At 41.5% G+C, this 13,333-nt stretch overlaps 1 protein-coding gene across 1 annotated transcript in view; it reads right to left on the bottom strand.

Annotated features, from left to right (window-relative positions):
* The window catches only part of citb (citron rho-interacting serine/threonine kinase b), a gene marked incomplete at its 5' end in the record, with an annotated part of 92,813 nt that overhangs the window by 64,603 nt on the left and 14,877 nt on the right, over positions 1-13,333 (bottom strand). Inside the window, 5 exons of the mRNA XM_080467464.1 lie at positions 851-960; positions 1,137-1,253; positions 1,472-1,567; positions 4,181-4,306; positions 12,838-12,978. Of these exons, the coding sequence (XP_080323590.1) occupies positions 851-960; positions 1,137-1,253; positions 1,472-1,567; positions 4,181-4,306; positions 12,838-12,978 (590 nt within the window). The remainder of the gene's footprint in view (positions 1-850; positions 961-1,136; positions 1,254-1,471; positions 1,568-4,180; positions 4,307-12,837; positions 12,979-13,333) is intronic.

Here is a 13,333-nt window from a genome sequence, read left to right as displayed (position 1 = left end):
TACCTCTCACAACTGCAGTAATCCTTTCATGAGGGAGGACCCAAAATATCTCTCTGTACCACTGTGTAACGGTTGGTGGTTTATCCTTCACCCAATTTATCAAAATGCATTTTCTAGCCAATAACAGCAGTTTGTCACAGTCTGAAATGTGGTCGAGTCAAAGTCACCGATATTGAGGGAAGGCCAAGACTGAAGAAGCCTGGGTCGCTCAATGCTGACCCGAAAGATGCCACTCAGTTCTTAAGAAATTGCACCCCAGAATTTTTAAATCAGTTTGCCTTGCCAGAAATAGTGATAATAAAAATAAGCTGTGTTTTCCTCAGTTTTCAAAAAGTTCCACCTTGGAAGCCGTTTTCAAAAAATGTTCCGTTTTTACTTGAAATCGTATACATGAACCCTAAGAAATGTACTCCAACAAATAAGTTATTCTGACCTTTTTCATAATTTGATAGTTCCATGGATAAATAATGAGCCTCCATCTCCCCATTTCAGTGAAACAGACTTGCTATTTGTAACTGTAGAGTTTTACAACAATAGTTAGTTGAGGTAAACCCCAAAGATGTAGAACACCAAAGAAAGAGCCGTGAAGTGTGATTTTGTGGGAGAAAATTGTACTTGCTGAGCTGGATTTGATCCTCCTTTTAGTTCATTTTGATGACAAGCTTGTTTGTCTCTATTCTGGATTCTGACTGTAGCAATAAAGCAGCACTGCACAGTATTGTCATACAAAGGCAATACAATTCAAAATAGGACCTTTCCAACGGGTCATCATCAAGGTTAAATATTGCATAAATGCAGTTTTACTCAGACATGATTAGATAAGGGTTATCTAATGTTTTTTAGTACTTACATGTTTTTCTGGGTGTAGATGCTGCTGTTAGCTGCCAGTTTGTTGGCCTCGGACAACTCAGCAATTCTCTGCTCCAGACTGTTCATCTTTGAGTCCATAGCATTTATAGTCTGAACAGGAAGGTAAACTTGTGGTTATTAATCATTTAATTCACATGGTGACTGTGAATGTGTTAATGATTCATGCACTACAATAATGTTATTCAAAACAGAGAATCTATGTCATTGTGACAAATGTTTAAAAAAAAAGCCAGAATAATATTGTTTCCAAGCTGGTCACTTCTTACCGCCTTCTGTTCACTGATGATGCTGCACTTCTCCCGCACCTCCTCCTCATATTTGCTCTGACTGGACTCCAGCATTTCCTTATCAGCCATGTCCGCCTTCATCTGGGCCTCCAGCACCTGCTCAATGCCAGGCAGCCCACAGAACAGCAACCAGGACATCAGTCAACAGGACACAAACAGTGTGAAGACGACATACTGGAGATCTCCTGAGCACAGAGTCCGACCAACGAACTCACCCAACTGAAGCAAAAGCCGCCCAACACAGCAGAGCTCTTCCTCCGAGCGCACAAGTATACCGCTTGACGTGTGCATGCTTGTGTTTTCAAAATACAAACCTTTATCTTGTCTTCGTAAAGCTTCTCCTTCTGTTTCAGATGAGTCTCAAAACGTTGGGCTGAGGTTTGTGTCTCTCGCAGATTTTCCTCCAGCTCCTTTACAATAGTACAAATCAGTCGTGAGCTGCATAATGTTGTCAGGCAACATCTTCATGAAGGCAAAAAACAGCCAAAATCACTTAAAAAGAAACAGCATCCAGTAGATCAGGCGAGTCAAACATGTTTTAGTTCATTGGCGAATTTCATGTTGAATGGGCCAGACCAGAATAATAGAGCCACAATCACCTTTGAATTTGAAATTTTAAGTTTTTCTCTGTTGGGGTGCAGAGTATATGTGATGAAAATACTGTGTGTTTTTAATGGTAGTTAGAAACTAAATCTTGTCTGTGATTGGATGGTTGTAAAGGAAAACCCATAGGAGTACATTGGTGGAGACCTTTATTTGTCTGCCTTCTGATGATCTTTGAGTTTTCTGGGTGTTTTAAATGGTCTAGGAGTTACTAACTAACCAACCAACCAGCCAACAAACCAACAACCAGTTAACAACCAACCAACCTGTCACAAGCCAGCCAACCAACCAGCCAACCAATCACCAGTTAACAACCAACCAACCAGTCACAAGCCAGCCAACCACCCAACATGACAGAAATGCAAACTGAAGGAGAAAATATATACACGGCTCAAAAAAATAAAGGGAACACCTCAACAAAACATCCCAGATCTCAATTAATGAAATATTGCAGTTGAAAGTCTTTATTCAATATATAGTAGAGTGCGTTGGGAACAAAACATAAACTGACCAATGTAAATCATAATTATTATCCCATGGAGCTCTGGATTTGGAATCCTATCAAAATAAAAGCAGAGAATCACATTGCAGGCTGATCCAACGTCAGGTAAAAGTCCTCCAGACAAGTCAAAATGAGGCTCAGTAGTGTGTGTGGCCTCCACCTGCCTGTATGACCTCCCTACAACACCTGGGCATGCTTCTGAAGAGGCGGTGGATGTTCTCCTGAGGGATGTTCTCCTGAGGGAAGTTCTCCTGAGGGATGTTCTCCTGAGGGATGTTCCTCTGAGGGATGTTCCTCTGGGGGATGTTCCTCTGAGGTATGTTCTCCTGAGGGAAGTTCTCCTGAGGGATGTTCCTCTGAGGGATGTTCTCCTGAGGGAAGTTCTCCTGAGGTATGTTCTCCTGAGGGAAGTTCTCCTGAGGGATGTTCTCCTGAGGGAAGTTCTCCTGAGGGATGTTCCTCTGAGGGATGTTCTCCTGAGGGATGTTCCCCTGAGGGAAGTTCTCCTGAGGGATGTTCTCCTGAGGGAAGTTCACCTGAGGGATGTTCCTCTGAGGGATGTTCTCCTGAGGGAAGTTCTCCTGAGGGATGTTCTCCTGAGGGATGTTCCCCTGAGGGAAGTTCTCCTGAGGGATGTTCTCCATGCTCTGGACACTGTGCTGGGAGACACAGCAGACCTTCTTGCCACAGCTCACATTGATGTACCATCTTGGATGAGCTGCTCAACCTGAGCAACTTGTGTTGGTTGTAGACTCGCCTCCTGCTGCCTCGAGGACTGAGAACACTAACAACGTTCTAAGGTGACCAGAACATCAGCCAGGAACCAGGAGAACAGTGTCATGGTTTGTGGTCACCGCCTGCAGAACCTCCTTTATAGGAGTTGTCTTGCTAATCGCCTCTCATTTCCTCATGTTGTCTGTTTCATTTGCACAAGAGGTGAAACTGATTCACAATTAGTGTTGCTTCCTCCCTGGACAGGTTGATTTCACACCAGTGTGATATAGTTGGAGTTACATTGTGTTGTTTAGGTGTCCCTTTAGTTTTTTCAGCAGTGTAATTCAGCACCATATGTCACTACACCTCAGTGAAATCAATATCAAATTGAACAAAACAATACAAACAGCCAAAATACAAAACAACAAAACAAGAGAAAAAGAAACTGGTTAAAGCTTTTCTTGATGTTCACAGTCCTACATGGACTCTTCGTCACCAACCTTGAGACAGTGTGTGTCAGTGTGGTTAATATTTTGTTCATTTCTTTTCGATGTCAGTAAATCCTGTATTTGGACTTTCTCAGTAAGGAAAGACTCCCTTCAGCAAAACACCATCTGTTTGAATGACCTCAGTTTCTGCTTTGCATATTTAAAATTTTAAACATGTTTTAACAGGAAAAACGAAACTGGAACTCAAACATAAAATCACAAAATGCTGCATTTTCCAGTTGGTTTTCAACTTTCAACTCAAGAAAACTTTTGTGAGGCTGCAAGAAACTGTTATCTGTCTGCTCTGACAGATCTCTGGTCAGGTTAAAACTAGTGGCCGGCTATGCTGGATATTGAGTGACATGACCAAATGGTGCCACCAGAAGAAGGAGAGCATTAATTAATCAGTCTGTTTACACCCACATTATTATAATCTCCTAATGGAAGGTACTTGTGTGGTTGTATCATGCCAGTGTAGGGGTATCAAGAGGACACTATATTATGTCAAATGATTTATTCTCTGAGCACTGTGCATAGAAAAATACTGGCTTACATAGAAGATAATTTATAAATATCATAAATGATAAGTATGAGTTTTCCCCCCCAGAATCATTATGTAAAATTGCACTTCCTCTGCAGAAATGACAATGAGCTATGTTTATCTCACACCTCCTCCTATTATTTTAGCTCTGCACAGGGGATGAAAGGTGGGTTACCAGGATCTTATCTGCCATCTGCTGAATCTGCTGGGCTTTGCTCTGGATCTCATCTTTCAGTTTGGTCTCCCGGCGCTCCACAATCTCCAGCCTCTTCACCTGGTTCTCCAGGGTCTTCCTGCCATCCTGCAGATAACGAGAAAAGGCATGGTTTCTTTTAGCTCGTTCCTGAAATCTTTATGTGTATTATCCTGCTGAGAGAAGCTGCCAGGGAATAATATTTCAAGAGAAGGGCGATCTGCAGCAAAGCTTAGGTAGGTGGTACATGATCCACATGACCGGAAGGTTTCCAGCAGCACAGCAACTCCACTGGGTTGCTTTTTTCCCATAATGCACCCCAGTGTTCCAGGAAACACACACACACACACACACACGCACACACACACACACACACACACACACACACACACACACACACACACACACACACCCACCCACCCACCCACCCACCCACCCACCCACCCACACACACACACACACACACACACGCACACACACACACACACACACGCACACAAACACACACACACACACACATCCATGTGACGTGAAAGAAAACATGATTTGACCTTCTCTTGCTCTACAGTCCAGTTCTCATGCATTCATGCCCATTGTTGGAGCTTGAAGTTGACTGGTCACTGGTCTGTGGCTTTGCAGCCTCGTATTTTCTTGTGCTCTGTCTACTCCCGCACATTTCTACTGGAATCAAAATTAATTCGTGCAGCAATCTGAACTACAGGAGCTTCTCTGTCAGATCAGACCACACAGGCCAGCTCTGGCTGCTGGTTAAAAGGTGTTTCTTCGTGTGGACCAGTTTTCTTTTTCCTTTTTGGAGGAGAACAACTAGGACGGCCGCCGGCCGCTTCCATGTTCTTCGCTGGACACGTCTCGGAGTCGTTCTCAACCCCGCCTGCATTTTTACCGTACTTTCTGCGGTGGGACCGCGCGATAGAGTTGGTCCTGGGTGCGCTTTGCCGTACTGTAACCTCCCACTCCGCACCGCTCCGGCTCGTACTGCGGTGGAACAGCGGCGAGAGTGTCCCGAGAAAAATGGCTGTGCTAAAGTACCATGGGTCAATGCTGGGGACAACACTGCTCTTAAACATGTCAAAAGATTTTCTATTAGTTGAAAGACTCAGCATATGTACTGTTGGCAACAGTGATTTGTGGCATAGTGCAAATCATACGCATTTGATTTACTGACTGAATCACATGATACTCCTGCTCCTTAGGCCACATGTACACGTAACCAGGTTTTTATAAAAACTGTTATTTCCCCATCTTCGTTTACAAAAATATCTTCATTGACATTGACATACACCCGGTTCAGAGCTACTATAAACAGCCAAACCTGTAGGGGGCAGTGTAACAAGAAGCATGAAGCCATGATAGACAAACAGAATCCTGGAAAACAACACCACGTCTCGAATTGTGATGTAAATATCCGCCTCCCCCACTTTAGATGCAACCGGAGTTAATCCAGATCTAGACTGTGGCCGGCAGTGTTGCCAGATTGGGCAGTTTTCCGCCAAATCGGGCTATTTTTGTTTATGTCAGGCGAGGAAAAATACATTGGGCTGGTGATTAAAATTTGGGCTGCTTTTGTCCACATTTGGCAAGTTTTTAATATTGTGAACCCCCCCCCCCCCCCCCCCCCCTTTCTCTCTCTCTCTCTCTCTCTCTCAATCTCTCTCTCTCTCTCTCTCTCTCTCTCTCTCTCTAATAAATAAATAAATAGCCTAAATAAATAAATAATTGAATATAGCCAAAATGATTTGATTCATCCATGTATTAGCCAGCTGTTCTGGCTTCCAGTGACTGTAAATAGTTCAAGTTCTCAACATTGTTGAAGTTAATGGAAAAACGCTGATTCTGCGTAAAAGTAAGATGATATTTATGTCACGTTAACTTATTTGCACTGGGATTGATTTTGGTAACTGCAGCCCACTTATTCTATGGCATTTGCTCATTGAATTAAAAACTCAATCAGCTGCTGTGCGGCAGGTCGTTGTGCATCTTTCAGCACCACAGGTGAGGAAAGCAGCGAGGAGAAAAAGAGAGAAGGGAGGGAGGGAGATGCGCTCTGTATGTGTGTAATTTAGTTTAAAATTGTTTTGCATGTCGTCCTCATACAGGTCATTTGTGATGTAAATAACAAAATATATGAGGCTTAAAAGTGTAAATTTTTACATGCAGTTGGCATTATTACTAATCAGGGCCTGGCGCTAGGATGCCAGAGGTTCATTTTGCAATTTGTGTAGGTTGATTTACTGCGCTCTTGTTGGTTGCAATTTGCAAAAACTTGTTTATCTATCATTCATATGTGGTTATTTGATGCAGATATGAAGCTCTGGGTGTGTTTTCTTTTGCATGTGTTATAATTTTGCAGGTTTGCATGGGTGTCTGGCAACTTCGTGGTTTGGGCTGGTTTTTATTGGAATGGGCGGGTTCTAAGATGAAAACTGGAAACTGTCAATCTGATCTGGCAACACTGGTGGCCGGAGTTTTCAGGAATCATCATTTGTGGTGAGTCATAGCTGTGTTTAAGTGTAAATGGGCAACCCAAATGCAGAAAAATATCAGTTTTTTCAAAAATGTGTAAATGTGGCCTTAATCTGATCACTTTATTCAGTTTGCATGTAAACAGGATATTCTGAGCTCTCAACCAGAAACTATTTATTCAGATTGAGAAAAAAAGCGCTGACATAAACACAGTAATATGTGGAAGGCCTGACTCCAGATTGTGATTAATAGTTATTTGTTCCACCTGAAGGATTTCAAAGATCCTTAAAACCCACATGTTAGCGCCACTGAAGATCTGCTGTGACAACCCCAGACCGGAAACTGCTGAAAGAGGAGGAGGAAAAACGTTTTGGCTCTGTTATTGATACCATTTATTGTTAAACCTTGGACAACTTTTGAGTTATAAGTGACCCAGCAAATGATAATTTCAAAGAAAGCATTGATTAAAAAATTAAACAACTTCTTAAGAGACCTGAACTGAGATATCTGTGATGCTGGAATGAAACACCTAGAATGAAACACCCAGAGGAGAGGTTTTCTGGACATTTCACTGTATTTTGCACCAGAAGATTCCAATAAAACTCACTTCATGTTGTGATTGTAGTAATTTCCATCGGAATTGTTTGGTTTTCCAAAGACATAGACATTTTCATCCTGTATACTCTGCAACACAACAAAGAAAAACTTCAACATTTGAATTTAAAGGTTATTTTGGCTCTATTTTACTGGTGCGGCCCACTCGAGTTGAAACTGGGCTGTTTGTGGAACCTGAACATTTTGTGTTTGACACCCCTGGTGTAGGAAATGCTTTGACTGTATATTTGACCAGTTTGACCACTAATTAACATTGAAGAAAAAAATGTTCTCTTCTTCTTTAATTGATCCCATTAACAGGTACCATAGCAAAAAGATCATCAGTATTTTTCATTTCCCATGTGGTAATAATGTTATGGCTGATTGTTGCATTGTCTTCCTCTTTTGTGGGTCTCTGTTCATTTCTTTCAGTTGTTGAACCGCAGGACCCCAAAAAGCCCAAAACAGATGTTTGAGTGAAGTTACATTATGACACACACAGCAATTAGTTTTATACTATCATTAAAAACAGACACATACTGTAGCAGCTTCATCTACTTGGTTTGTTGGTACTTTACCCCTGAAATGCTTATTTTACTCAAAGCTCCTCGCAGTGGTTCTGAGGAGCTCATTTGCATTCGTGTGAGATAGTGTAAAAGGTCTTTGGAGCTGCATAAATGTGACCCCTTGCATATTTCCATATCTCAGACGCTCCGATCAAAACTAACCTATGCAATTCAACAAATTTACAAGTCTAGTGTTTGAAGTGCTGCTTCAGAGGAACGCATACCAACCACTCTCAAATATAAAGCCAGTCCAACAGTGTGAAGTTACTTTTGGCTTTGCACAAACAACTGCAGTGCTGAGAGATTTCTCATGCAGGCACCTGCTCATCTTTGCATTGTAGTTCGAACCCGCAGCTCTCGAGCCACATGTGGCACATTGCCTGTCAGGTTGCAGATCTTTGATCCATAACTGAAATCATCGGAGTGCGGCTCTTCCAAGTATTAAAACTCAGAGTTCGGATTTTCTTAAGTCATTCTTAAATGCACCACTCAGTGAGCAGCACCATGGACTCTCTCCACAGTTGGTGCTACACAATGTCTGGCAGGTCGGGCTAGTTGGAGGTACAGTGGCCAGTAAAAAAAGGCTCAGGTACAGAGACTCTTCAGATCCGCCACATGGAGCAGGTCTGTGAAGAAGTTGGAGTTAATTCGTGGATTAGACCAAGACACATACACACCTGCTGAGAGCAGCTCCCTGAAGTTCCAGCATCAATAATTCTTTTATGAAACGTCATCAATCAGTGCTTTAAGTGGAAAAAAATAAGTGCCGGTCCTCCTCTTGGTGACATGCTGTCACTTTCTCATACAAATATAGACAAAAACATAATATTCAGTGGCATGCGCAGACATTTTGTACGGCAGGTGTAAAATAAATGCACCTTGTGCAGCATGTAGATCCACCGGCTGCTTTATTATAATAGTGTGACATTTAAAAAAACAACAAAAAAACCTACACAAGTACATGTTGTAAGTAGTTGCATATTTATTAATATCAATATTTATTGATATGGGCAGACTTTTAATAATTTGCCCCAAAAAAATTAAAGGAAAGAATGACAGCGAAAGACAGAGAGAAGTGGATGTCACTACACTCCATCCTGAATAAGTTCAGATATACTTTTATTGTCCCTCTGGGGATTGTTATTTAATCAGTCTGTACAGCATTATATGTATTAGGTGTAATTTAAACGTGTAATTGTGAAAAAATGGTGCAGTGAATCCACCTGAAAACTGACACAGAGGAACCTGAGGTCATGTAGGAATGGACAGGACAGGAACCTGGTGCAGTTTGCTGAATACAATTTGAAAATTTTTTTTAGGAAATGTTCTGCAGTAATATAATGATTTAAGTGTGTAATTGCGAAAAATGTTGATGTCGACGATCACGTCAATATGGGCCACAGACAGTACAGTGTAAACTATTTTTAAATAATGAACATAAGCTGTTTATAACACTATAACACACTATAAGAACATGTGTCCACGTTTTAACAGGGCATGAATTTCACTGTGGGATTGCAGTTTTTATTTTTTTTCTTTATTTTATTTCTAGAAAAAAAACAATTTTAAACACGAGCTGCTTCCGTGGTGGGGCTACGGACTGGAATGGAGGGAAAGAGAGAGAGCGAGAGGAAGAGAGGGCAAGTAAATTTCTGCAAAAATACACAAACACTGAGGGTTTTATCTGTGTTCATAAAGTGTTTGCTGATTGTGAGGAGAGGAGATTTTTGTCTGAGGACGAATGGTCAGTCCCGGAGCGCAGCCACGGAGGGCAGAGTTACGTGATGCACCTGAACGCATCACCATGTATCGTCGGCATGAATCTTGTTTACCAGTAAAAATCCATGAATTAGCCTCATTGTTTAAGCTGCTGGGTTCAAAGTGTGTGAAAAGTAGCGTCTGATAGTCTGGACATTACGAAAAGTTCCGGTACGCTAGAAAAAAGTCCTGGTACGCTGAGGAGTAAAATTTTAAAGTACCAGTACTGCGTACCGGTGCATACCAGCCTATTCAAGACACTGTCAGCAACACACGAATGATGGTGTGAGTGAGGCAATATGCTGCAGGCTCATTTAGTCAAAAGAAGTTTTCTTTGGAGCAGCACAAACAACGTTGTTTAGCAGGCTGTGACATGAGTGCAGGGACCATCTGCAAATTACAATCCTTCTTTCAGAATGAGCTTGTTTACATGACCGTAAAAATATGATAACTGGGCGTCATGAGATAATTGTTAATTACCAGATCTGATGTGTTTACAAGCACTTTCAGAAATGCATAATAGAAAAAAACCTTGGTTTGCATGTTTCAGCCCAGTATCATATTTCTTTCAGGAGTTTCCGAACATTTGCTCTTGCCTTTTTGAACATTGTGGCGCCTGCAGTCTAACTGTTGACTCTGCTGCAATTTTCATCTCATTTAACATCAAATTTGTTGCTTCTTCATTCCAGAAGTGGCTCTTTGTTGACTTTTCGCTGCTGCACATCACTTGTGTTTTCTTCGGTCTTCTGCTCATGCTCTGACTACAGCACTTCTTTTTTCTACAGTTTATTATTTGACACAAGCACAGGTGTGAACCAACACAAATATATGAGATTAACAGCTAGTCATGCACAAAGAGGTCAGAGTATTGTGGAAAACATCTGGCCACGTCAATCTGACTTCTCATGATCAGATATCTGTTATAATCTGATTAATCATGTGTTGTTTACATGATCACTTGAATAATCTGATTACTCCAGAGGCCTGCACTATGATAACGTCCAAGAATATGCATGTGAGGTCAATTGGTGACCCTAAATTGCCCCTAGTGGTGAATGTGTGAGTGTGCGGTTAGTTGTCTCTGTATTTGCCCTGTGATAGACTGGTGACCTGTCCAGGGGTACCTGCCCTCGTCCACAGCAGGCTGGGATCGCTCCAGCGCCCTGCGACCCTGAACTGGATGGATGGATGGATGGATGGATGGATGGATGGATGGATGGATGGATGGATGGATGGATGGATGGATGGATGGATGGATGGATGGATGGATGGACGGACGGTCCAACACGCAGTGTTGCTTTAATCCTGCTGGATGTGTTTTAATTCTTCATAATCTCAGAGAATAACTGCTCCTCCAGTAATCTGTAAACTAGTTGATTGGTCAGACGCTGCAGACTCCGCCCCTTTCATGTGAACGCTCACACGTAGGTCTGGGTTGAACCAGCGAGTTGATAACCTGCTTGGTTGTAACAGTGATCAGGATCCAGTGTGTCTGGATCAGTTAACCCAGGGAACAGAGAGATCCTGGATATGTTGATCAGGGTCGTAGTACAGGCCTCTGCTTTCACTTTCACCTCCAATGTTTACATTCATAATGAAAACTGACCTTTCTGAGGCTTCAGATTCAATAAATACTATCTGTTAATAAGTTGTAAATTTCTTTTGATTGTATGGCTGCAGAACCGTCAGAAAATGTAAAATAAGTGAGTGCTTCCGCCTATTTATTTATTGTATTTTTTAGATTATGTCAACTTTCAATATGTAGCAGTTCTTCAGTGTTTTTGATGCTAATGAGAAGCTCATGTGACAAACAAGTTTGGGATTGTTGCCTGTTATTAGACTGCCATGCTGATGAGGGGCCACAGTGATGTCCAACATGGGCACAAGGCACTATTCCCTGCTTTCTGGTATTTTTGTTGTTGTTGTGGTTCTTGACATCTAAACGGTCTCAGAGTTAATGGTATGAAAAGTGTGGCAAATCTCTACAGCAGTGAAGTTATAGGTATATAAAGGTTTCTAATCATATTTTTACATTTGTTTGTGAGCAGGTGCCTTATCACTGGAAAATGTCTTCGACAAAATGAGCTAGATAGTGACAGATCTGATGATGTTAGAGATCAGCCTGGTTACATGGAGGATGCATTGACATATCCGATACATATCTGATTTATTTCCACATATGAACAAGGCCTGTATCTAATCTCAAAAATATCTGAACGCATGCGACTTGTATCTGCTTGAATTGTCCACAAACAGATTTGACCTGGGCCACATAACAGCAAAAAAATCTGAATTGGTTCACATTTGTAAATTTCCCCATGGGGATGAATAATCTTTCTATCTCTCTATCTCTCTATCTCTCTATCTATCTATCTATCTATCTATCTATCTATCTATCTATCTATCTATCTATCTATCTATCTATCTATCTATCTATCTATCTATCTATCTATCTATCTATCTGACAGTGTCAATGCGGCCTTATGTGAGCAGACACAGTTTGTTAGTGTAAACACTGAGCTACAGGAAGTACTGAGCCAGTGGAGAATCAATTAGCAAAATGTCACATGCACTCCGATTAGCTTCATGCCACCAGTCAGTGTCATTCTGTTAAAGACCACAGACAGGTCTGTACACAGTAAATACAACAAGAGCTTAGGCCACGCTGTCCAGTATATCATGTTCATTTAACTCAACCTCGGGTGGATTTAGGTGAAAGTCTAATTGTTTATGCTGAGCCTCATAAGTGAAGATATTGTGGAGGAAAACGTTTTGGTTTAACCTCACCTTATGTAACTTAATTACAAATAAGCAAATGCAAATGCGAAAATCACATGAACACAAAGGCTATCTAACATGCTAGCATGCCGTCACAGAACAAATGTTCCCCAGGAGATGTAAAAACATGTTTACTAAAGAGAACATATGGGCTCTCTGTACTCTGCAGACACTGCAGCCAGATTTATTTATGCAAAACTTTTAACCATGAAGTGGATGATGCAGCATAAAAAAACAAAAAACAAATGACGTGATGCTGGAGGTGGGAAGTGATGAAGTATAAATACTGTAAGTACTCGTATCCATACTCAGTATGAACAAGTATCTGAAGGTTAATACTTGCACTTGTCCTTTGGTATTGTGCATCTCTAGTAAAAATGATGAGCACATTTGCCATACACACTGCATTGCTGTGAAACCTGGTGCAGCATTGTGAGGACACAGGGGAGTGCAGGTTACCTCAGTCTCACGGAGACGTCTGCGCAGGCTGTCGCTGGAGTCCTCGCGGTTCTGCAGCCGCTCCAGGTCGCGCTCCATGCGCTCTTTGGCCATTCTCATAGTCTGAAGGAGGTCTGTGGCTTCAGCACTGGCTTTCAATGCCTTCACGTTGGAAAAGTACACATCAGTTAAGAAGTGCATATATATTGGTATACACAAATTTAAATGTATGAGAAGATCAATATTGAACCAATATTGCTCCAGTTTTCTAGGCCTTGAATATCAGCTGCAGAAGCTCATGTAATCTTGGCTTGGTACTTCTAAATATATTCATTTCAGGAAAAAGGCACTTGAAATTATCATTACTAATGATGCAAAACAGTTTGATGGCTGATAATTATGCTTTAACTCCAGTTTTGGGGAAAAAACATCCTAATTGTTCTCTGTTTGTAGACTCAATTTGACTGTCGACTGGAGATGAAGAGTTGAGATGCAGAGAAAAAGAAGAGGTCAGGAA

The sequence above is a fragment of the Lipophrys pholis genome, assembly GCF_963383615.2.
Source record: "Lipophrys pholis genome assembly, chromosome: 7".
Lineage (NCBI taxonomy): Eukaryota > Metazoa > Chordata > Actinopteri > Blenniiformes > Blenniidae > Lipophrys > Lipophrys pholis.
Note: the sequence above shows the minus strand (reverse complement) of the source record. Positions and strands in the feature narration are given on the sequence as shown.